General features: G+C 36.8%; 1 protein-coding gene and 1 non-coding gene across 2 annotated transcripts; one reads left to right on the top strand and one right to left on the bottom strand.

The window, feature by feature from the left end:
• Positions 1 to 16,254: 16,254 nt before the first annotated feature.
• Positions 16,255 to 16,358, bottom strand: LOC112328282 (small nucleolar RNA R71). Its single transcript, XR_002983037.1, has one exon. It is a non-coding gene; the product is annotated as a small nucleolar RNA R71 (small nucleolar RNA).
• Positions 16,359 to 17,154: 796 nt separating this feature from the next.
• LOC112328239 (uncharacterized) lies at positions 17,155 to 17,958 on the top strand. The gene has a single exon (XM_024605698.2). It carries the CDS (start codon positions 17,176 to 17,178, stop codon positions 17,899 to 17,901), a length of 726 nt encoding a protein of 241 aa, XP_024461466.1. The 5' UTR covers positions 17,155 to 17,175; the 3' UTR covers positions 17,902 to 17,958.
• Positions 17,959 to 23,842: the final 5,884 nt, after the last annotated feature.

The following is a 23,842-nucleotide window of genomic DNA, read 5'->3' as shown; positions in this document are numbered from 1 at the left end:
TAGGTGTCGAGCACCTCCCTACTTCCTATGAAGGTCCTGCTCCTCCTGTCTAATGTCTCGCTCTAGTAACCTCCCATGTATCAATAGGATTTTCAAACCATAATCGACATATCCATTTGACCTAGGAACCATATCTTGATTCCTCATCCTTTTGTTTTTGTTTTTCATCTTCTCTAAAATCATTATACAATATAAACAATATTAAACTAACATGAAATACTTAATAAATAAAAATTAGCTACTTAGGTGTTGAGCATCTCCTTACTTCCTATCAAGGTCCTGCTCCTCCTGTCAAATGTCTCGCTTTAGTAACCTCCCATGTATCAATAGGATTTTCAAACCATAATCGACATATCCATTTGACCTAGGAACCATATATTGATTCCTCATCTAATACATGCTCTATGCATTATAACAAGAAAATCACATTATTCAATCATACATTCGCATTTTCCAATTGTTCTCATTGCTTATCTAAACCCTATTTCACCATTTACATATGGTACATCCTTCCATTCACATCAAAATACACAAAAAATATACCACATAGAAAACTCTGCCAAAATTTTTAAGTAGATTGATATGGTTAAAAAAAATTTCACCAAGTCTTTCATTTAACAAGATTAGAAATTAGGGGTGTTACATAAGCAATGAGTTTAGGAAAAATGTTAGCATGTATGTATAATATGTATTTTTATCGTCAAAATCAAATAACAATGTGGTTTATCTTAGGCAAGATGTTTTAGGGTGATTTTTATCATTTTTTAGCATAATTAGGTTCTTACCCAAATATCTTTAAAAAACTAGTTAAGATTCCAAGTTACCATAAAACTAAGTGATTTTTTTTCTTATTTTTACCCCTTTTCACATAATAATCACCGAGATGTCCCCTACGAGATTTTAAATTACATTAATTTTTACCTCTATTTCTTTCCAATATTATATTTGTCATTTTTTTTTCTTGATGATGTAGTATTGTTAATTGGACTTCTTTATTAAGTGAATTTTTTTTTTATGTTTGATCATTTATATATACACACGTTAAAGACATTGTTTGATTATAATATGCATTTAGGTAGATTTTTTCCCTTTTCTATTTTATTTTCCCTTTTTTAGAGAGAAATACATACCATTTTTTCTAAGAGAAATATAACTTTTTTTTCTTTGAGAATAAATGGATACTTACACTTCTGTAAAGTCTCGTGCTCTCACCGTCTTTGACAAATAATTTTTTCATGTCAATTAAGTCATTACGATTATTATTTTTTTAACAATAAGCTTCAAATCAAAATTTATCTAAAATTGTGACATAATATGTCAATTAAGTTACAATTGGTTTGAATCATAGACTTTTATCATGTCTTTTTTATTTCCATAACAATGAAATGCAAAATTCAAGTTCAAAGAAATGCTATTATTTTATCCCAAGAAGCTTATCTTGCACATTTCTGGAATACCTTCTCAACATGATTGTTGCTTTTAGAGATACTTAGCGTATGTGATATGACAATAGACAATATACTTAGAGTTTTGTTTATTGGCCTTGAACTTTTGTTTTCCTTAAATCCCAAAACAGTAGATTATCAATCACCTCCAGTAATAACCATGGCCTCGACAAGGACCACAACAACATTTCTCCATAGATGGATAGACAAAAAGTTTCATGAATCATGACAAGAATGTCCAGATTGTATGTGATTGTACAAGCTAGTGCATCCGCGGAACATTTTTGGTTCCCTATAATTAATAGCATCTTTAGATTCTATAATTTTTTCCAGATTATATTTAGCCATGGCTATATGTTCTATGCACCTTACTTGTAGTGGAAGAGTTACTGCAAACCTAGTTCACATGCCTAAGAGATGGTTTTAGAGTAGACATTTGAGAACATAAATTTACAAGATTGGAATATAAGGCAAAGATCAATCGATGCACGTACATCGGCTCGTGTCAAAGTCCTCCTTGGATCAAAGAATTAGACATCCTCTATGACATCGGTTCTAACTATGGCAAATAGATACATTTGAAACAAATATTTTGAACATTTCACATGAATTTCTGATGTAATCATATTATTCGATAGTTTCACCCACATTTAACTAATGTTTTGCCTATGTTATATCTATAAAATACCTTGAAATTCTTTGTTTTATGTTTTGAAGGTACTTTTGGATGAAAGATGCAAAAAGGAGTAAATTGGAGGTAATTGGTAGATTTGACGTTCAGTCGATGTTTTGTGCAGAGCGTGAGTTCTAGAGATCGAAATGAAGTGATTCCAGTGGCACTAAAAAGCACATCCATACCTTTCTGGAAATGTAATGAAAGAAAAATAAAAGAGAAAGATCATGGAAATCACATCCTGCAAAGTCAAATCTCGCATTCTGCCAGTGTTGACCTTTGGCCATTCAAAATTTAATATCTGGAGCTACAGAAGTCCAATTGATGCAAACTCAATTTGCTTGGATTCCTAATTCAAAGACCTATCCACGCTCCAAATTTCAGCAAAAAATGATGTCATATGAGGGAGATAAGAGTTTTCAAAGATGACAACTGAATTCTGCCAACAAACAGGTTTCATGAAGAAATGAGTCCAAATTACATTCCGAAGCATCTAAACCGACATCCAAGTTTTTATATCAGCAATTTAGCTCCTCTAAGTCAGAGCTTGAAGATTTCATTCAAGGCTATTTCTCCTTTTTAGGAAAAATAGTTATTGAAGTACTTAAATGTAAACTGCCAACTTAAGGGAGGACTATTTTGTAAAATAGAGACTAGGGTTTCTTAGCATATAAAAAGAAAGAGAGAAGGGGCTGGCAGCCAGCAGAAAAGAGGGAGAGTAGAAGGAGGCAGCAGCCAGCAGAGAATAAACACAAATTCTCTCCTCTACAAACCCAAAAATCATGCTCTCTTCATTGTTTAGGAGTAGTTGTTCAATAGTTATGCAAGGCTAAGCTCTTTTCTTGGTTGCAAGGACATAACAAACCTTCGGATTTCAAGAACCGTGAGATTTATTCTTCCTTTTATTTTCAGTTTATATTATGAATGAGTATGATTGTTTTCCTATGCATATTTCCTATGATTGTTGTTGATGATTGCTAGAAAGGACTCTAAGTTATTGTTGTGAACAATCTATTGCTAAGTTTAATATCAAAACTGGAGTTGTGATATACGAACTTGTGAAGCAACTAAGCTTGATAATTGTGGCAGAACTACATTATTGAACTTAAGGAGAACATTTGAACAAAGTGACACAAGCTGCGGATAGCTTGTATGTTCATCTTGATGAAATTATCTAGTTCTTAAAGCTGCCATTAAATTGAATCATTAGTGCGGACACTTTGATTGTTTGTTGGTTAGGATTAGTTATACGGCGGATTCGTTAATTAATCAACGTTAAGAAAAGATAAAATTTCAGAACATAAACTGTAATTTTTGTTTCAAGGATCGGTTCTAATTTCCGCTGGTGGATGTGTGCTTGCGATCAAGGTTTGTTTTCTTGATAAATTTCGGTTTCAATTGATTTTGTTAGCTAGTTTAATTTCTTCTATATTTTAAATCATCACAAATCAAACCCCCCCCCAATTGCATAACGTATAACATAAAAATCTTAACAAAATCTTTCTTGTGGGATCGGTTCTAAACAGTTTGGCACTCGTGGAGACTTCTCCAACAAACGAGTAAATGAGGTAAGTATTTCTAACCTTGAAAATAAAGTTAATGATCTTACTTCTCTTGTGCGTTCTTTGGCTTGTGGAAATGTGCAACAGGTGAAAGTTTGTAGCATATGCTCCTTACAAGGACATGCTTCGAATATGTGCCCAACAATGCAAGAAGATTACATTGAACAAGCTCATGCAATTGATGGAGCATTCAACGGACAGCCCCAGCGTAAATATGATCCCTTTTCCAACACGTACAATCCCAGATGGAGAGATCATCCCAACTTACGCTATGGCAACCCATCCCAACAAGGCAATCAAGGCCGACAGTTCCATCCCCATGGATTTCAGCCCCAACAGAATTATCAAGCAAGACAACCCCCTCCATTCACAAACTCCAATGTTATGGGGTCGTCATCTAGTGATGATCTTCGTGAGATGATGAAAACTTTGGCTTCTAACACTGTGACCTTGCAACAAAATGTCATGTCTTTTCAACAGGAAACAAGGTCAAGTATTCACAACTTGGAAAAACAAATGGGGCAAGTAGCTTTAAGTGTAGGGAAATTGGAAGCACAAATGAATGGAAAGTTGCCATTCCAAGCATTAAATCCAAAAGAGAATGTTAGTGCAATCATGCTGCGAAGTGGGAAAGAAATTGAAGAGCAAAGGTCGAAACAAATTGAGATGGAGAAAAAAGAGGAGATAGAAACCGAATTGAGTCTAAAAAAGATACATCATCCTTCTCCTTTCCAAACTGAAACAACGACCAACACTCCAAAGGTAACTCCTCACTCAATGAATTCTAGTTTTAAAACAATTCCACCCTTTCCTGTGAGTTTTTCTAGGTCAAAGAAAGAAGACAAAGAAAAAGAGATCTTAGAGGTTTTCAAGAAAGTGGAACTGAACATTCCTTTGCTTGATGCTATCAAGCAAATTCCCAAGTATGCAAAATTCTTGAAGGAGTTGTGTACTACCAAGAGAGCTTTCAAACTGAAAGGTCATGAAACGGTAAGTATGGGTGAAGTTGTATCTGCCATTGTTCAAAAGATTCTGCCTTTGAAACAAAAAGACCCAGGTGCGTTTACTATCCCATGTGTTATTGGTAATACTAGTTTTAAAAGAGCTTTATGCGATTTAGGTGCATCCATTAGTGTTATGCCTAAACATGTTTATGATTCTCTTAGTCTAGAGCCTTTGAATAAAACTAGTATTGTAATACAACTTGCGTATCGTAGTTTTGTTTACCCACTTGGTGTGATAGAAGATGTCCTAGTCAAGATTGATAGTTTGGTTATTCCATGTGACTTTTATATTCTTGATATGGAACATGATTCTTGTGATTCATCAACCAACACTCCTATATTGTTTGGGAGACCATTCTTGAAAACTGCCAACACAAAGATTGATTGTGGTAAGGATACCTTGTCTATGGAGGTAGGAGATGAAAAAATTGAATTCAATTTTCATGATGCAATGAAATATCCTTATAACAATGTTTATTCTATCACATGCTATGACCAAATTGATAAGTGTGTGCAACAAGTTTGTGATTTTGATTGCAAAGACGAATTAAGCATAGCTTTGAGCTATGGCTATGATTTCACCAAGATAGAAGAGATGGAGTGGCACGTGTGTTCCCCAAAACGTGCACGAATCAGTATTGGCCTTACAAGCTTTGCAAACCGTTCCCCATGGTAATGTCTTTGTTGATTTAGTACTCTCACATAAAAAGCTTTTGCCATCTATTTTACAGGCCCCCGAGTTAGAATTAAAACCTTTGCCCGATAATTTCAAGTATGTATTCATTGGCGACAACAATACACTTCCCGTTATCATAGCAAAAGGTTTGACAAGTATGCAAGAGGAAAAACTTGTGAAGTTGTTGTGTGATCACAAGACGACCATTGGATGGACTTTAACCGACATCAAGGGCATTAGTCCCTCAATGTGTATGCATCACATACTATTGGAGGACAACGCAAAACCAACAAGGGAAATGCAAAGGAGGTTGAACCCGCTTATGATGGAGGTAGTGAAAGCTGAAATTTTGAAACTGTTAGATGCAGGAGTCATTTACCCCATCACTGACAGTAAATGGGTCGCGCCAATCCATGTGGTGCCCAAAAAGATCAGAATCATGTTGGTGAAAAAAAAATGATGAGCTCATTCCTACTCGCATCTCGAGTGGATGGAGAATATGTGTTGATTACAGAAAGCTCAATCTTTCTACATGCAAAGATCATTTCCCATTACCATTCATGGATCAAATGCTTGAACACCTAGCAGGTAAGTCTTTTTATTGCTTTCTTGATGGATATAGTGGATACAATCAGATTGTTATTAATCCTGAGGATCAAGAAAAGACTACATTTACATGTCCATTTGGTACATATGCATATAGGAGAATGCCTTTTGGTCTCTGTAATGCTCTTGCAACTTTTCAAAGATGCATGATGAGTATTTTTTCTGACTATGTTGAAAGAATAATCGAGGTTTTTATGGATGATTTCACGGTGTATGGTGATTCTTTTGATAAATGTCTAGAAAATTTATCTTTGATCTTAAAAAGGTGCATTGAAACTAACCTTGTCTTGAACTATGAAAAGTGTTATTTTATGGTAGAACAAGGAATAGTTTTTGGGCATGTTGTGTCTTCACGTGGATTAGAGGTTGATAAAGCTAAGATAGATGTTATTTTATCATTGCCTTACCCCTCATGCGTGAGGGAAGTTCGTTCTTTTCTAGGCCATGCAGGTTTCTATCGACGCTTTATCAAAGATTTCTCGAAGATTACAACACCCTTGTGCAAACTATTAGCTAAAGAAGTGGATTTTGTGTTTGATCAAACATGTAAAGATGTCCATGATGAGCTTAAGAGACGTGTCACATCTGCCCCTATCATCCAACCACCAAATTGGGATGAACCTTTTGAGATAATGTGTGATGCGAGTGACTATGCGGTAAGAGCTGTGCTTGGGCAAAGAATTGGGAAGAATTTGCATGTTATCGCTTATGCTTCTCGCATGTTGGATGAAGCACAATGCAATTACCATACAACTAAAAATGAACTTTTTGTAGTGGTGTTTGCTCTTGAAAAATTCAGGTCATATCTACTTGGTACAAAAGTCATTGTTTTTATTGACCATGCAGCTCTCAGGTATCTTTTGAAGAAGAAGGAGTCCAAACCAAGACTGATTAGGTGGATCTTGCTTTTACAAGAATTCGATCTTGAGATCAAAGATAAAAAAAAGGTGCCGAAAACCATGTGGCTGATCACTTGAGCCGACTGAGGACCGAGGATATACAGATCGAAACAATAAGAGAGACATTCCCCGATGAGCAGTTGTATATGTTGCATTCCTCTACAAGAACATGGTATGCTGATTTGGTAAACTATTTAGTCACCAAAGAATTCCCTCCAGGTTTGTCTAAACCCCAAAAAGATAAGTTACGAGCTGATGCTAAATATTATTTTTGGGACGATCCTTACCTTTGGAAATTTTGTGCAGATCAAGTACTTAGGAGGTGTGTACCACAAGATGAATTTCATTCCATTCTCACTTTTTGTCATTCTCATTCTTGTGGTGGGCATTTTGGAGCAAAAAGAACAACTCACAAGGTACTTGAAAGTGGTTTCTATTGGCCTTCTATTTTTAAAGATGCATATCACTTCTGCAAATCATGTGAAAAATGCCAAAGAACAGGTAATATCACTCATAAGAATCAAATCCCTTTAACGAATATTCTTGTAAGTGAAATTTTTGATGTTTGGGGTATTGACTTTATGGGTCCATTTCCTTCTTCTTTTGACAATCTTTATATTCTTCTTGCTGTTGATTATGTGTCCAAATGGATTGAGGCGAAAGCCACACAAACTAACGATGCTAAGGTTGTTTTAGATTTTGTCAGGACTCATATATTTGACAGGTTTGGAATCCCTAAAGCTATCATTAGTGATCATGGCACTCATTTCTGCAATCGTTCCATGGAAGCATTGCTACGCAAATATCATGTGACTCATCCAACTTCCACAGCATATCATCCTCAAACGAATGGCCAAGCTAAAATTTCAAATCGAGAAATCAAGTCCATTTTGGAGAAAATAGTGCAACCTAACCGGCAAGATTGGAGTCTACGTCTTGGAGATGCACTTTGGGCTTATCAGACTGCTTATAAAATCACCTATATGAATGTCACCTTATAGAATGATTTATGGGAAAGCATGTCATCTACCAGTGGAGCTTGAACACAAAGCTTTTTGGGCCATTAAACAATGTAACATGGATTATGATACTGCTGGGATTGTAAGAAAACTGCAACTGCAAGAGTTGGAAGAAATTCGAAATGATGCTTACGAGAATGCAAGGATTTACAAAGAAAAGACTAAGAATCTTCATGACCGAATGCTTACAAGAAAGGAGTTTCATGTTGGAGACAAAGTCCTTCTTTATCATTCGCGTTTGAAACTTTTTCCTGGAAAATTGCGCTCTCGTTGGTCCTTATGGTGCAGTTGAAATTACAAGTTTAGAAACCAACAAAGTACTCAAGGTCAATGGGCATTGTTTGAAACCTTTCTATGAAGGTTGGATGGCAGAACTCACCGCTTCTGTAGAGTTAGCTGAACCAATCTATGAAGAATGAGCATGCCACATGTCAAGCTAATGACATAAAATAAAAGCGTTTACTGGGAGGCAACCCAGCACAAAAAGAAAAAAATCAGATTTGCTTTCTTTTTCCTTATCTTTTATTTTTTTGCATTTTAATTTATTTTCTGTCATTCTCTTATGTTCCTTTGCTTTTATTTCAACATTGAGGACAATGTTGTGTTTTAAGTGTGGGGGTATTGGGAGAATTTTGGTTTTCTTATTTTAGTTTTCTTTGTTTTTCTTTTAAAAAAATAAAATTTGTGTTTGATCTTTTTAACTCCCATTGGTTTTTGAGAATATGAGTATTATGTATGAGAATTAATTGAGATAGATGAAGATATAAATCAAATGAAGGAGTATGCATGCAAATTTTAAGGTTTAATTGGTTTAGGGATTGACTTTGAGAATATGCCATGTTGACTTTATAGTGTTATACCAATGCAAGCTTTTGAGCCTTCAACATTATATTCTTTGAGTGTGCATTCTTTCAATGATATGTATCTCTAGAACTTGCTTCATATCTTATTGAGATTATATTCCATTACAAATATACATGAAGATGTTAAAGACATTAGAAATTTTAATCACTTGAACCAAAAAGCCAACCTAAAGCATATTATCCTTAGTGAGCCCCTTTTGAGCTTGTTTATCTTTTCTTTGCTTTATCCATGTATAAGCCTTAACTTTATATATGTTTTTCTTTTCCCCTGGCCAAGGATTAGTAGAGTATATATACTTGTGATATCTCATGAAATTATGGTTGGAAATTATGTGAAAAGAAAGAAGTGATGCTTGATGAGAATATGGGCAAAGTTATTAAAGGTGAAAAAAACAATGAAATGAAAAAAGAAAAAGAAAAAAAAGTGTTCCTTTATATTCTTAAGATTTTATGTTGAAAGAGCTTGAAATCAAAAGGAGTTAAGCATTAGTGATTAAAGATGAAAAACTTATGAGCTTTGATGGAATATCTTGTTTGAAGTATTATTTTTCAGAATGCTCTACTTTCTTTGGTTTGAACCTTTCCTTTTACTTTCTTTTACCTCACCTTAACCTTAGCCCCATTACAACCGGAAAATAAGACCTTTTGATTCATGTAGTACTTGTAATAAGTTGCTAATGGAGATGAGATTGAAAAGCAAGCTTATGGTAGAACATACTCTTTGATTGAATTTGAGAGATTTAAACAAATAAACCCTAAACACATGAGTGTTGGAGTGTAAATCAATGAGAGGACCTATCACTTTGGCATGACATAGATTTCATTTAAATCCCGACGATTGATTGAGTTTTGAAGTTTGCATGTAAACAAATTCATGAAAATTCATGTTTTTTTTATCCTTTTTTTTATATTCTTATTTATAATACTTGTACTCTTGGACATTGATGGGAGATTAAGCGATTGATCATAGTTATTTTCAATTTAATTTTATTTATCCTTTCTCGAGGACGAGCAAGAGCTAAGTGTGAGGGTATTTGATGTAATCATATTATGCGATAGTTTCACCCACATTTAACTAATGTTTTGCCTATGTTATATCTATAAAATACCTTGAAATTCTTTGTTTTATGTTTTGAAGGTACTTTTGGATGAAAGATGCAAAAAGGAGTAAATTGGAGGTAATTGGCAGATTTGACGTTCAGTCGATGTTTTGTGCAGAGCGTGAGTTCTAGAGATCTAAATGAAGTGATTCCAGTGGCACTAAAAAGCACATCCATACCTTTCTGGAAATGTAATGAAAGAAAAATAAAAGAGAAAGATCATGGAAATCACATCCTGCAAAGTCAAATCTCGCATTCTGCCAGTGTTGACCTTTGGCCATTCAAAATTTAATATCTGGAGCTACAGAAGTCTAATTGATGCAAACTCAATTTTCTTGGATTCCTAATTCAAAGACCTATCCACGCTCCAAATTGCAGTAAAAAACGATGTCATATGAGGGAGATAAGAGTTTTCAAAGATGACAACTGAATTCTGTCAACAAACAGGTTTCGTGAAGAAATGAGTCCAAATTACATTTCGAAGCATCTAAACCGACATCCAAGTTTTTATATCAGCAATTTAGCTCCTCTAAGTCAGAGCTTGAAGATTTCATTCAAGGCTATTTCTTCTTTTTAGAAAAAATAGTTATTGAAGTACTTAAATGTAAACTGCCAACTTAAGGGAGGACTATTTTGTAAAATAGAGACTAGGGTTTCTTAGCATATAAAAAGAAAGAGAGAAGGGGCTGGCAGCCAGCAGAAAAGAGGGAGAGTAGAAGGAGGCAGCAGCCAGCAGAGAATAAACACAAATTCTCTCCTCTACAAACCCAAAAATCATGCTCTCTTCATTCTTTAGGAGTAGTTGTTCAATAGTTATGCAAGGCTAAGCTCTTTTCTTGGTTGTAAGGACATAACAAACCTTCGGATTTCAAGAACCGTGAGATTTATTCTTTCTTTTATTTTCAGTTTATATTATGGATGAGTATGATTGTTTTCCTATGCATATTTCCTATGATTGTTGTTGATGATTGTTAGAGCGGACTCTAAGTTATTGTTGTGAACAATCTATTGCTAAGTTTAATTATTTTGCAGAACATGAACAATAGTTCACGTTCTGCATGCAACTACACAATTGCAGACGATGGAGAGAACAATGAAAGGTGACCTGGCGGAGGGGATGGAATTGTTGTCACTGGCCTGAAGTGAGGTTGACGGTGGTCTGGTCGGCTGATGGCGGCGTTGGTTGAGAGTTTTGGCCGCTAGAGTCGTTGTAGGAGAAAGAAAAAACAGGTTTGTAGAGGAGAGAGAAAGGTTCACAATGGCTGTTCTGCCGCTGATGAGGATTTGGGTTCGTGGGGAGGCTGAACCGCCGTATGTTGGTGGAGGAGAAAGGTTTCTGTGGGGTCTTCAAGGGCTGAAGAAGCAGCAGGGAGAGAGAGAGAAGAGAGAAACGTTGGCTGGAAGAAAAACAGGGGAGTAGGTTGATTTTTCGAGATTTTTGGACCCGATCTTCTCCTCCCTCATGCCATGAAATCCACTCCTATTTATAAGGGATCAAAGAGGATAAACTTGTCCACACAGGGGAAAATTATCAACCCTTGATTTGGTTGGGAAGGATCCCAACCGTTAGCTCAAAGAGTGCATCATGAGTTGTCAAATTTGCAGGAAAAGGCTGCCTGAGTTAGCCTCTTTAGGCCAGCGTTGGGGCCGTCGTGTTGTCATTCAACCTGAACGGTTCATATGATGTTGTAGAGAAATTACAAGTGATCATTTACATGCAAGTTTGGTTAAATTTTACGGAGAAATGAAGCATTAAATGCACCTGAAAAGTAGGCACTTAAACAATTTCTTTCGGGTAAAACGGGGAAGATAATGAACAATAACTAGACGACGCGTCGTCTGGTTCTCTCTCTCTCTCTCTCTTTTTAATGATCAAAACGACGTTGTTTAAGGTTAAATTAGGGATTTCGCCGAAGTTCAATGTAGTCCTCCAGCTTTCAATTTGTTTCCATGAAACCCTTAATTGACCCTAAACCTTTTATTTAATGCAATTAAGCCCCTAATGAATTACCGTTTGAGCCCTATATTTATGCACCTTTTGCAATATGGTCCTTGGTCTCGAATTTATGTAATTTAACCCCAAATTTATCATTAAACTTTCAATTTATTCAATTTAACCCCCGGTTGTTGTCAAATAGGCCCCATAGTTCAACACCTCTTACAAAATGGTCATTGGCTGCAAATTTCTTTAATTTGACCCTTAATTGACCCCAAAACTTCAATTTTCTTGCGATTTTACCCCTGATTTCAGTCAATTAACATGGTAAAAATTAAATTTGTCTCTTAAAATTCCAATATTCTAAATTTAGCCCAAATTGGGCTCCCAAACTTAATTTTTCACCAATTAAGCCCTTAATCAAATTAATTTGACCCATTTAAAGTATAATTAAGTCCTTGCACTTAAGTAAATCCTTTAATTGGACCAAAATTAATTCTTAAACATAATTAAAATTCAATTTGGCCTATGATTAAATCAAATTGGCCTATTAAAAATTTAATTATGTCTTTGGACTTAATGTTTATGCAAATTCATCCAATAATAATTTTAATTTGACCTTGAATTTTCATTGTTTCTCCTTTTTTGGGAATAATAGTGCACAATTAGACTTTGAATTTCCTCCAAAATTGCAGCTATATTCCCCGACCTGTTTTCTCCACGTTGCCAACCTTTATTTTATTTTTTTGATTTTCATTTTGAAAAAAGAGTGAATTTTGGGGAATAACCCAGAATTGGATTATGACATCTATATTTAATAAAATAAATTGAAAAATATATAAACTACTTGATGCAACCATATTATTTGATAGTTTTACCGACATTTAACTATTGCCTATGTTTTATATATAATGTTGCTACCCAAATTTTGACCCATGTTTTGATAATTTTTTTAAAAATAATAAAAAAAATAAAAAATAAAAAATAAAAAAAATAAAGATTTACATGTGGCGAGAACATAGAGCATCAGGGTTAAGGAAGCAATATGTTAAGGAGATAATTACTGAATCATATATAATTACTGCAATATCATAGATATATGATTTGATTCGTGCTAGTTATGGAAAATAATCACTGCAATAAAAAATACTATATATATAGGATTTGTTGGTGCTGGTTATAGAAGACAATCTCTGCAATAATTATTGCAATATTTCTTTAAATAGAACGTGTAAAGATTTTCTATATAAATAAACATTCAGCCATATGCATGAAAAAAATTTTGACAAGGGGCAAAGAGACAAACAAAAATCGAGGGAAACATAGAAAAACCCTAACCCTATTTCTCTAGCAAAGAAGTCGTAGCCCCTGCTCATCTTTTAAAAATAAAAACAACGAAGCAGCCCCTCCCTTGGAGGAAACGAAGGATCTCTCTCTGGCCATACACAGTCCCCTCTCCCTTTCACTAGAACCCCATTCCCCTCTCAGCCGTTCCACCATCGCCATCTCTCCTCCAAAACGCAGCAGCTCCCCTCTCTGTTAGTTCCCCATCTCCATTCTTCCCTTGCAAAACCAGAGAACCCCATTAAAGTCACAGCCCCATCTCTCTTTTCACAGACCTTCCCCTTCCCTCAGCAAAGTTTTCCCTTCCCGTCAGTCTAAAAAACAGCCCATAGCCGCTCATCAACACAAACTTTCAGACTCTCTCTCGACCACTCACCTTCAGCCGCACACTGCCCTTTCCATCTCCATTCTCAAAACCGAAACACATCTTCCCTCTATCACCCGAACAGCAAGAAAACCAAAGCCTCGTCCTCTCCTTCTTTCTTTTTGGCTTCTCCCCATCACCACCAGATTCTCCCCCACGGTCCGGCAACTTCTCTTAAGACCAGCCAAAACCGTGAGCCACAAGCAGCTAGCGTCAGGAGCTTTGCTTAACATTCCAAACAGACAGCTCTTCTCTGAGTCCTGCACCAGTACACAGCCGTCTCCAGCTTCAACAGTGGCGTCGTCTTCAGCTCCGGAAGCCATCGCTGACTCGCAGCCCCTCAATCACCAGGAGCAGGTACTAGCCGCAGCAGCAATCCAGGATGGCGACCAGTCTCGTCTCTACACCAGCATCTGATCCCAGTCATCCATATCTCTTCCCCATCGCCAGCAGTAGCTGTGTTTTCTTCTCTGCACTGGGAGCAAGAACCAGCAGGGGCGCGGTCATCACCATTTGCAATTCCTCAGCCACTTTGAGAAGCAATAAGCAAGAGCAGCAGGCCGGATCTTCCTTCATGAGCAGCGTCCAGTCGTCTCAGCGCCATCGCCTTCGCCCGTTTCAGCGCCAGGTAAGTTTCCATGCATTCTCTTTGATAAGGGAATTTTTAGCATGTATATTTTCTGCTATTCATGCTTGATTTTTAAATATTTTGGATATGTTGCACAAGACAATTAGAATTTTGAATCTCTTTTTGAACTATTGACCTCGTGGGAAATTAATGTGTTTTCAGATCTTAGGTTACTGAACAGGCAGAGCCGGGCAGTGAAACTGAACAGTGATTCATTATGTGCTGCAAAGAAGCTATACAATTTAGTTCCGGATGTTCGTAACCATTTTCAAATAGCTGAGATGAAGGTCTACAAAACATATGAAGGACATATAACTCAGTTTTGTTGTTTCGAAGCCCAAAAAGCGAGTTGAAAAACAAGGATTGAACCAGCCCGAAATTCCTGCACTGCAAAGACTATTTCGGTTTATAGCCCATATCTAAACGCTCAGAGGTCAACAAATTTCAAGATCAGTGTCGTTGGAAAGAAAATTTGATTCTCTACAATTTCTCCAGAAATAGAGATCTTTGAATTCGCACGTTTCCTACCTCAAATCTGGCCCGCAATGTCTGTGTAGGAGAAATCAATGCAGAAAAGGAAATTTTCCTCATTACTGCAGGGGTAGAAAAGCCACAATATAAAAGAAGAGTTACGGGTCAGAAAAACAGAGGAGGGGAGACACTTAGAAACCCTGAACATAGCAAAGAAAAACAGAGGAGGCGGCACCAACAGGAACACCAAGAACAGAGGCAAAAATATTGAAGACCGGGAGGACACCTATCTCTTCCACTGAAATTCTCTGCTTTTGAGTGATGTTCATCGTATCAAGTTTGTTTCTCTTTGATTTAACTATGGAGTAGACTTTTATTCTGGGATTTTTGATGTAACCTTACTATGAATATGTGAACAATTTCTTCGATTGAATTATTACATTAAGATGTTGAGTATTTCATTCTATGTGTAATGCTTGCGTGTGTTTGGCCAACATCTGCATGATTTAGAATTCAATTTGAAACTGAGAAGTGATAATTGTTTTAGCTATTGTTTGAAATACCTTAAGAAATCTATAGGATAGAGATATCCTAGGAACTTTTGTAATCGTTACAGGTTTTACAGTATTTAATTAATTTCGACAAGTTCAGAACTTTCGTAGAGTATATGAAATTTGTTTGTCGAAATAATTTATTGATGCTCGAGAGAGATTAATATTTACATTAGGAAAACCTGATTATCAACATTAGGAGTAATTAATTTAATCGAGAAAGTTCACATAGGCATAGTTACGGTAAGTCATAAATCCTAGAACCAGTACAATTTAATTAATTAATATTTAATCATTTGGTTGTTTGTTTTTTTTTTAATCATTAATTTTTGTTTCATAAACTATCTCATTCGATTCCTCAAATAGATCATAATTTAAAAGACTTTGGTAATTAGTAGTAATTTTTACAAATCCTCGTGGGACGATACTCTACTTATCACTTTATTACTTGTTACGATTCGTGCACTTGCGAAATTAACCAACAAGTTTTTGGCGCCGTTGCCGGGGATTTTAGATAAAATTACTAATAATATCAATATAAATTAAATTTGATCTAATTTGATTGCCTTTTGTCTTCAGCTCTTTAGGTGTGTTGTCTAGTGCATGAGAAGCAACAAAAACCATCCGTTGCTACCTTATAATCCTGAGATTGAGAAAACTGCAAGGGGATTAAGAAAGAAAACGCGAGAAATTCAAAACAGTTCAGGCTTCATGGCAAACAATGAAAATCCTGAGCAAGACACACGGGCATTGAGAGATTTTGCTCTCCCACAGGTGACAGGAATCCGTTCTGTTATCAGGAAACCAAGGATTGAGGCCAATAATTTTGAGATCAAACCAGCAATACTGCAAATGATTCAGACCTCAATTCAGTTTTATGGGTTGCCAAGTGATGATCCTAACGCCCATATTGCAAGTTTCTTGGAAATTTGCGACACATTTAAGCATAATGGCGTTACTGATGATGCCATTCGTCTCAGACTGTTTCCATTTTCTCTGCGAGATAGAACGAAGAACTGGTTAAACTCCATGCCTGCAGATTCAGTTATCAGCTGGGAAAATTTAGCTCAGAAATTCCTTGCTAAATTTTTTCAACCAGCCAAGACAGCAAAAATGCGCATTGAGATAGCTAACTTTGCCCAACTTGAGAGTGAACCATTGTATGAGGCATGGGAGAGATACAAGGATTTGCTCAGGCGATGTCCCCACCATGGACTACCGAAGTGGATGCAGGTGCAGAATTTTTACAATGGATTGAATGCCTCCACAAGAACACTAATTGATGCAGCTTCAGGAGGAGCTTTTATGAGTAAGTCACAGGATGATGCTTACAACTTATTGGAAGAAATGGCTATGAACAATTACCAATGGCCAAATGAAAGAAGCATACAGAAGAAGACTGTTGGGGTGCACGAAATTGATGCAATCACGGCATTAACAGCTCAAGTCCATTCACTAACTCAGCAACTGAAAACCACTCAACTGTTAGCAAATGCCATCCATACAACGTGTGATTTTTGCCATGGAAATCACACAAGTGAAGAGTGTCAGGTTGGGAACCCGTTCTCTCAAGCAGAGCATGCTCATTTTGTGTCAAACTACAGCCGGCAGATTAACCCCTACAGTGCAACATATAATCCCGGTTGGAGAAATCATCCTAATTTCTCATGGAACAATCAAACTGTCATGAAGAATCCAGCTATGCCATCTTCAAGTGAGCACATGAAAGAGAAATCTAAACTTGAAGAAGCTATGACACAATTAGCAAACAACACCAGCAGATTCATGACTGAAACAAATACTAATCTGCAGAACCAAGCAGCTTCTATTTGAAATTTGGAGGTTCAAGTTGGTCAGTTAGCCAACATGCTCACGGGTAGACAACAAGGAACTCTACTAAGCACAACTGAAATTAATCCTAAGGAGCAATGCAAGGCCATAACTTTAAGAAGTGGAAAAGAAGTGGAGCAGACCGCTGGAAACAAGAGTGCAGGAAGAGAAGAGGAGGAGCAAGTGGCCAAACCACTTCAGAATATGAAAAAATCTGATCCTCTGCCAGAACCAACGCAAGAAATAATGCAGAGAATTCCATTTCCACAACGTCTCAAGAAGAATAAACTTGATAAGCAATTTTCTAAATTTCTTGATGTGTTTAAAAAATTGCAGATTAACATTCCTTTTGCAGATGCTCTTGAACAAATGCCAAGCTATGTGAAATTTTTGAAGGACATCCTCTCAAACAAAAGAAAGCTAGAGGAATATGAGACTGTTGCTCTTACTGAGGAATGCAGTGCCATTTTACAGAAGAAACTGCCTCCTAAACTTAAGGATCCAGGGAGTTTTACTATACCATGTTCCATTGGAAATTCTATATTTGAAAAAGCTTTATGTGATTTAGGTGCAAGTATTAATCTCATGCCTTTATCTATTTTTAAGAAGCTTGGTTTAGGTGAAGCAAGGCCAACCACAGTAACACTACAGCTAGCTGACAGGTCATTGAAGCATCCAAGGGGAATAATTGAAGACGTACTGGTGAAAGTGGGCAAGTTCATCTTTCCAGCAAACTTCATCATTCTGGATATGGAGGAGGATAATGAGATTCCTATCTTGCTTGGCCGGCCATTCTTGGCCACTGGAGGTGCCTTAATTGATGTGAAGAAAGGGGAGCTGCGGTTAAGGGTGAATGAAGAGGAGGTGATTTTCAATGTGTTCAAAGCCATCAAACAGCCAGATATTGGGGAGAGTTGCTTCAGCATTTAAGTGGTGGACTCTTTAATTAATGACAAAGTCAAGCTTCCAACTGACCCGTTGGAAGCATGTTTGGTAAATAATGTATTGGAAGAGGATGCTGAAATAGCAAAATATACATGTTGGATGGACTCTTTTGAACCTAACCGCAGAAGATACTTTGAAGATTTGGGACAACCAGCACCAAAAATAAAATCAACCAGTGAACAAGCACCGGTTCTGGAATTGCAACCTCTGCCAGAACACCTTTGGTATGCATATCTTGGAGAAGCTTCCACCTATCCTGTGATAGTCTCTGCAAAGCTGACCAAAACAGAGGAAGAAAAATTGTTGAGGGTGTTGAGAAAACATAAGGCAGCTCTCGGGTGGGTATTGGCAGATATCAAAGGCATCAGTCCCTCTATTTGCATGCATAAAATTCTGTTGGAGGATGAAGTCAAGCCAACAGTAGAACATCAGAGAAGGCTTAACCCGACCATGAAAGAGGTAGTCCGAAAAGAAGTTCTGAAATGGTTAGATGCTGGTGTTATTTATCCAATCTCTGACAGCTCATGGGTGAGCCCAGTTCAAGTTGTGCCAAAGAAAGGAGGAATGACAGTGGTAAAGGATGCAAACAACAACTTGATACCTACTAGACCGGTAACTGGATGGAGGATTTGCATGGATTATTGAAAGCTCAACAAGGCAACTCACAAAGATCACTTCCCCCTACCATTCATTGATCAGATGCTGGACAGGTTAGCTGGGCATGAATACTACTGTTTCCTAGATGGCTATTCAGGATACAACCAAATAGCCATCGCACCTGAGGACCAGGAGAAGACCACTTTCACATGCCCTTATGGTACTTTTGCTTTCAGAAGAATGCCTTTTGGGTTGTGTAATGCACCAGCTACCTTTCAGAGGTGCATGATGGCTATTTTTTCAGATATGGTGGAGCAAATCATTGAGATCTTCATGGATGACTTTTCTGTATTTGGAACTTCTTTTGATGACTGCCTTGCAAAGTTGGCGTTGGTTTTGGAGCGTTGTGAAAAGACAAACTTGATATTGAACTGGGAAAAATGTCACTTCATGGTAAAGGAAGGTATAGTATTGGGGCACCGGATTTCAGAAAAAGGAATAGAAGTAGACATAGCTAAAATTGAAGCAATAGATAAGCTTTTGCCACCAACTACAGTAAAAGGGGTTAGGAGTTTCCTTGGTCATGCGGGATTTTATAGGAGGTTCATCAAAGACTTCTCTAAAATATCCAAACCGCTATGCAGTCTGCTGCTAAAAGACACAAAGTTTCAGTTTGATGAGGAATGCAAGACAGCCTTTATGTTGTTGAAAAAGAAGTTAGTGACAGCTCCTATTGTAATTGCACCGGATTGGGAGAAACCATTTGAGCTTATGTGTGATGCAAGTGATTATGCAGTTGGAGCAGTACTGGGGCAACGGAAAAATAATGTGTTTCACACCATATACTATGCCAGCAGAACACTCAACGATGCCCAGCTCAATTATGCCACAACCGAGAAAGAGTTGCTTGCTGTGGTCTATGCATTTGATAAGTTTCGGCCTTACCTGATGGGAAACAAAGTGCTGGTGTATACTGATCATGCTGCAATTAGACACCTAGTGTCTAAGAAAGATGCCAAGCCTAGACTCATCTGTTGGATCCTATTACTGCAAGAATTTGATGTAGAAATTAAAGATAAAAAGGGGACTGAGAACGTGGTGGCAAATCATCTTTCAAGGCTGGAATTGACACAGCAGCTGGAGCCTAAATTCACGGTTATAAATGAATGTTTTCCTGATGAAAGACTCTTAGCAATTTCCACTAACAAATTCTTTCCTTGGTATGCAGATTATGTCAACTTTCTTGCAGGTAAAATCATACCGCCAGATTTTTCTTACCAGCAAAAGAAGAAATTTTTTTCTGAAGTCAAACACTACTTCTGGGAGGAGCCGATACTCTATCGGCATTGTGCAGATCAAGTCATCAGGAGGTGCGTTCCAGAAGAAGAAATGACAAACATATTGAAGCATTGCCACACACTTGAATATGGGGGGCACTTTGGAACACAGCGCACTGCAGCCAAAGTTCTGCAGTCAGGTTTTTATTGGCCCACTATGTTTAAAGATGCTCATGCTTTTGTTACTGCTTGTGATAGATGTCAGCATACTGGGAATATATCTCGACGAAATGAAATGCCACTGCAGAATATCTTAGAAGTTGAATTATTTGATGTTTGGGGCATCGATTTCATGGGACCTTTTCCTTCATCATATAACAACAAATACATTCTCTTAGTAGTGGATTATGTATCAAAGTGGATCGAGGCAATTGCAACGCCTACAAATGATGGCAAGGTGGTACTTAATTTTCTACGAAAGAACATCTTTACCAGATTTGGTACTCCTCGAGCCATCATCAGTGATGAAGGAACTCATTTTTGCAACAAGCAGTCTGAAGCACTGCTATCTAAGTATGGAGTCAGACACAAACGAGCATTGGCTTATCATCCTCAGACAAATGGCCAAACAGAGGTATCAAATAGAGAGGTGAAGCAAATCTTAGAGAAAACAGTAAGTAATTCTCGGAAAGATTGGGCACGAAAGCTAGATGATGCATTGTGGGCATATCGGACAGCATTAAAAACACCATTGGGAATGTCTCCGTATCGATTAGTTTTTGGAAAAGCATGCCATCTTCCTGTTGAATTAGAGCATAAGGCATACTGGGCAATGAAACAACTGAACATAGATCTGCAGGTTGCAGGTGAGAAACGAATCCTGCAACTTAATGAGATGGATGAATTTCGCAATGAGTCCTATGAGAATGCCAAGATATACAATGAAAGAACCAAGGCATGGCATGACAAACACATTGTACGCAAGGAGTTTGTCCCTGGTCAGCAGGTATTACTTTTCAATTCACGGCTCCGCTTGTTTCCTGGTAAGCTCAAATCACGGTGGTCAGGACCATTTACGGTTGTGAAAGTATTTCCTTATGGAGCAGTAGAGGTCACTCATGATGAAAAGGGAACATTCACAGTGAATGGGCAGCGTCTGAAGCATTATAGGAATGGAGAGTCTATTGGAAAAAGGGATGATATCCCTCTCACTTCATCTTAGCTAAATGGAAAAGTCAAGCTAATGACTATAACTAAGCACTGATTGGGAGGCAACCCAAAAAAAAAAAAAACCTTATTTGTTTTATTGAGTTGTGCAGGGATTGATCATACAAGCAAATAACCAGGAGCAGCAACAAACTCACACCCACATAGTCAAAAGGAAGTATTCGTAAGCCTTTCTATTCTTTGTTTTTCCATTGAGGACTGTGATATTTAAGTTTGGGGGAGACATTGCATGCTTTGACTATGAAAGAACACTGCACACTGGAACCATGAAAACAGAGGGTGAAAAGTGATATGCATTTAAGACCAACTTTGACATTTTTAGGTGCTTCATGATGTATCCATGATATTCCTAGGCTTAGAGTGGATAATATCTTATAAAGTTGGATTAAGCATGACTATTTTCTGTTGAATTATTGAAGTACACTTTTCCAGCATAGTCAGGTGAATTGTGTAGTTATGCATAAGAGATAAGTGTGCTGTTCTTTTTTGTTATTACCCTCTAAGAAAAATATCAAAACAAGGAGTGATAATGAGTATGAAAGTGAATGAATAAGTATATGATGTGTATCTACTCCAATGTTTTGAGTTGCTTAGTAACTAGGAGTATTCATCACAAATGTTTACTTTTACGTCAAACGGCAGCTTTAAAATATGAGTATGCAAAGCATTTTAAGCTTATGACCTGTTAAGTAACCGGGTGCATTCATCACAAATGTTTGTATTCGCGTCAAAAGACAAGTGATAAATTTAAAAAAATCACCCTTGTCAAAAGACAAGTAAAAGTGTGTTATTACTCCTAAAGTTGGCTACCTTGTTCAAAAAAAAAAAAATAATGGCAGAATGACTGTGCACGGTTCAAGGATGCTAAACACATGAAACACATGGATGAGTTGGAAGTTTGTACAACGGTCTGCACAGAGAGTAGGAATGCTTAGTTTTCCATTATCTAATATTGTCTATGAGCTAAGTCAAGAAGTGAATGCTGCATGATGGAGCCTTTTAAATGTCAAAGTTGAACTTATCATGAGCTTTTAGCACTATGCTTTCATGGTTTCCTTTTTGCTTGAGGACAAGCAAACATTCAAGTTTGGGGGTATTTGATAAGGGAATTTTTAGCATGTATATTTTCTGCTATTCATGCTTGATTTTTAAATATTTTGGATATGTTGCACAAGACAATTAGAATTTTGAATCTCTTTTTGAACTATTGACCTCGTGGGAAATTAATGTGTTTTCAGATCTTAGGTTACTGAACAGGCAGAGCCGGGCAGTGAAACTGAACAGTGATTCATTATGTGCTGCAAAGAAGCTATACAATTTAGTTCCGGATGTTCGTAACCATTTTCAAATAGCTGAGATGAAGGTCTACAAAACATATGAAGGACATATAACTCAGTTTTGTTGTTTCGAAGCCCAAAAAGCGAGTTGAAAAACAAGGATTGAACCAGCCCGAAATTCCTGCACTGCAAAGACTGTTTCGGTTTATAGCCCATATCTCAACGCTCAGAGGTCCAAAAATTGCAAAATCAGTGTCGTTGGAAAGAAAATTTGATTCTCTACAATTTCTCCAGAAATAAAGATCTTTGAATTCGCACGTTTCCTAACTCAAATCTGGCCCGCAATGTCTGGGTAGGAGAAATCAATGCAGAAAAGGAAATTTTCCTCATTACTGCAGGGGTAGAAAAGCCACAATATAAAAGAAGAGTTACGGGTCAGAAAAACAGAGGAGGGGAGACACTTAGAAACCCTGAACATAACAAAGAAAAACAGAGGAGGCGGCACCAACAGGAACACCAAGAACAGAGGCAAAAATATTGAAGACCGGGAGGACACCTATCTCTTCCACTGAAATTCTCTGCTTTTGAGTGATGTTCATCGTATCAAGTTTGTTTCTCCTTGATTTAACTATGGAGTAGACTTTTATTCTGGGATTTTTGATGTAACCTTACTATGAATATGTGAACAATTTCTTCGATTGAATTATTACATTAAGATGTTGAGTATTTCATTCTATGTGTAATGCTTGCGTGTGTTTGGCCAACATCTGCATGATTTAGAATTCAATTTGAAACTGAGAAGTGATAATTGTTTTAGCTATTGTTTGAAATACCTTAAGAAATCTATAAGATAGAGATATCCTAGGAACTTTTGTAATTGTTACAGGTTTTACAGTATTTAATTAATTTCGACAAGTTCAGAACTTTCGTAGAGTATATGAAATTTGTTTGTCGAAATAATTTATTGATGCTCGAGAGAGATTAATATTTACATTAGGAAAACCTGATTATCAACATTAGGAGTAATTAATTTAATCGAGAAAGTTCACATAGGCATAGTTACGGTAAGTCATAAATCCTAGAACCAGTACAATTTAATTCATTAATATTTAATCATTTGGTTGTTTGTTTTTTTTTTTTAATCATTAATTTTTGTTTCATAAACTATCTCATTCGATTCCTCAAATAGATCATAATTTAAAAGACTTTGGTAATTAGTAGTAATTTTTACAAATCCTCGTGGGACGATACTCTACTTATCACTTTATTACTTGTTACGATTCGTGCACTTGCGAAATTAACCAACACTCTTCACTTTGCATTTTAATTACATAGCTACTGTGCATGCCTTTTGTGTTTACTGTTCAAATGAATTATAATTCACTTGAACAGTAGCTTTTTTTATTGTTTGTGTCCAGCCGGGTCACTTGCTTTGGCAAGTGACCCGGCCGGATCTACTGGTTTCACCCTTTTTTTTTCTCCAAAAAAAGAAAGAGAGAGAGATTGATGATTTTCTAGCATATTTATTTTAAGGTTGTATTTTTTTTT

Source organism: Populus trichocarpa, chromosome 7 (assembly GCF_000002775.5).
Source record: "Populus trichocarpa isolate Nisqually-1 chromosome 7, P.trichocarpa_v4.1, whole genome shotgun sequence".
Classification (NCBI taxonomy): domain Eukaryota; kingdom Viridiplantae; phylum Streptophyta; class Magnoliopsida; order Malpighiales; family Salicaceae; genus Populus; species Populus trichocarpa.
This window is presented reverse-complemented; position numbering and strand designations above follow the sequence as displayed.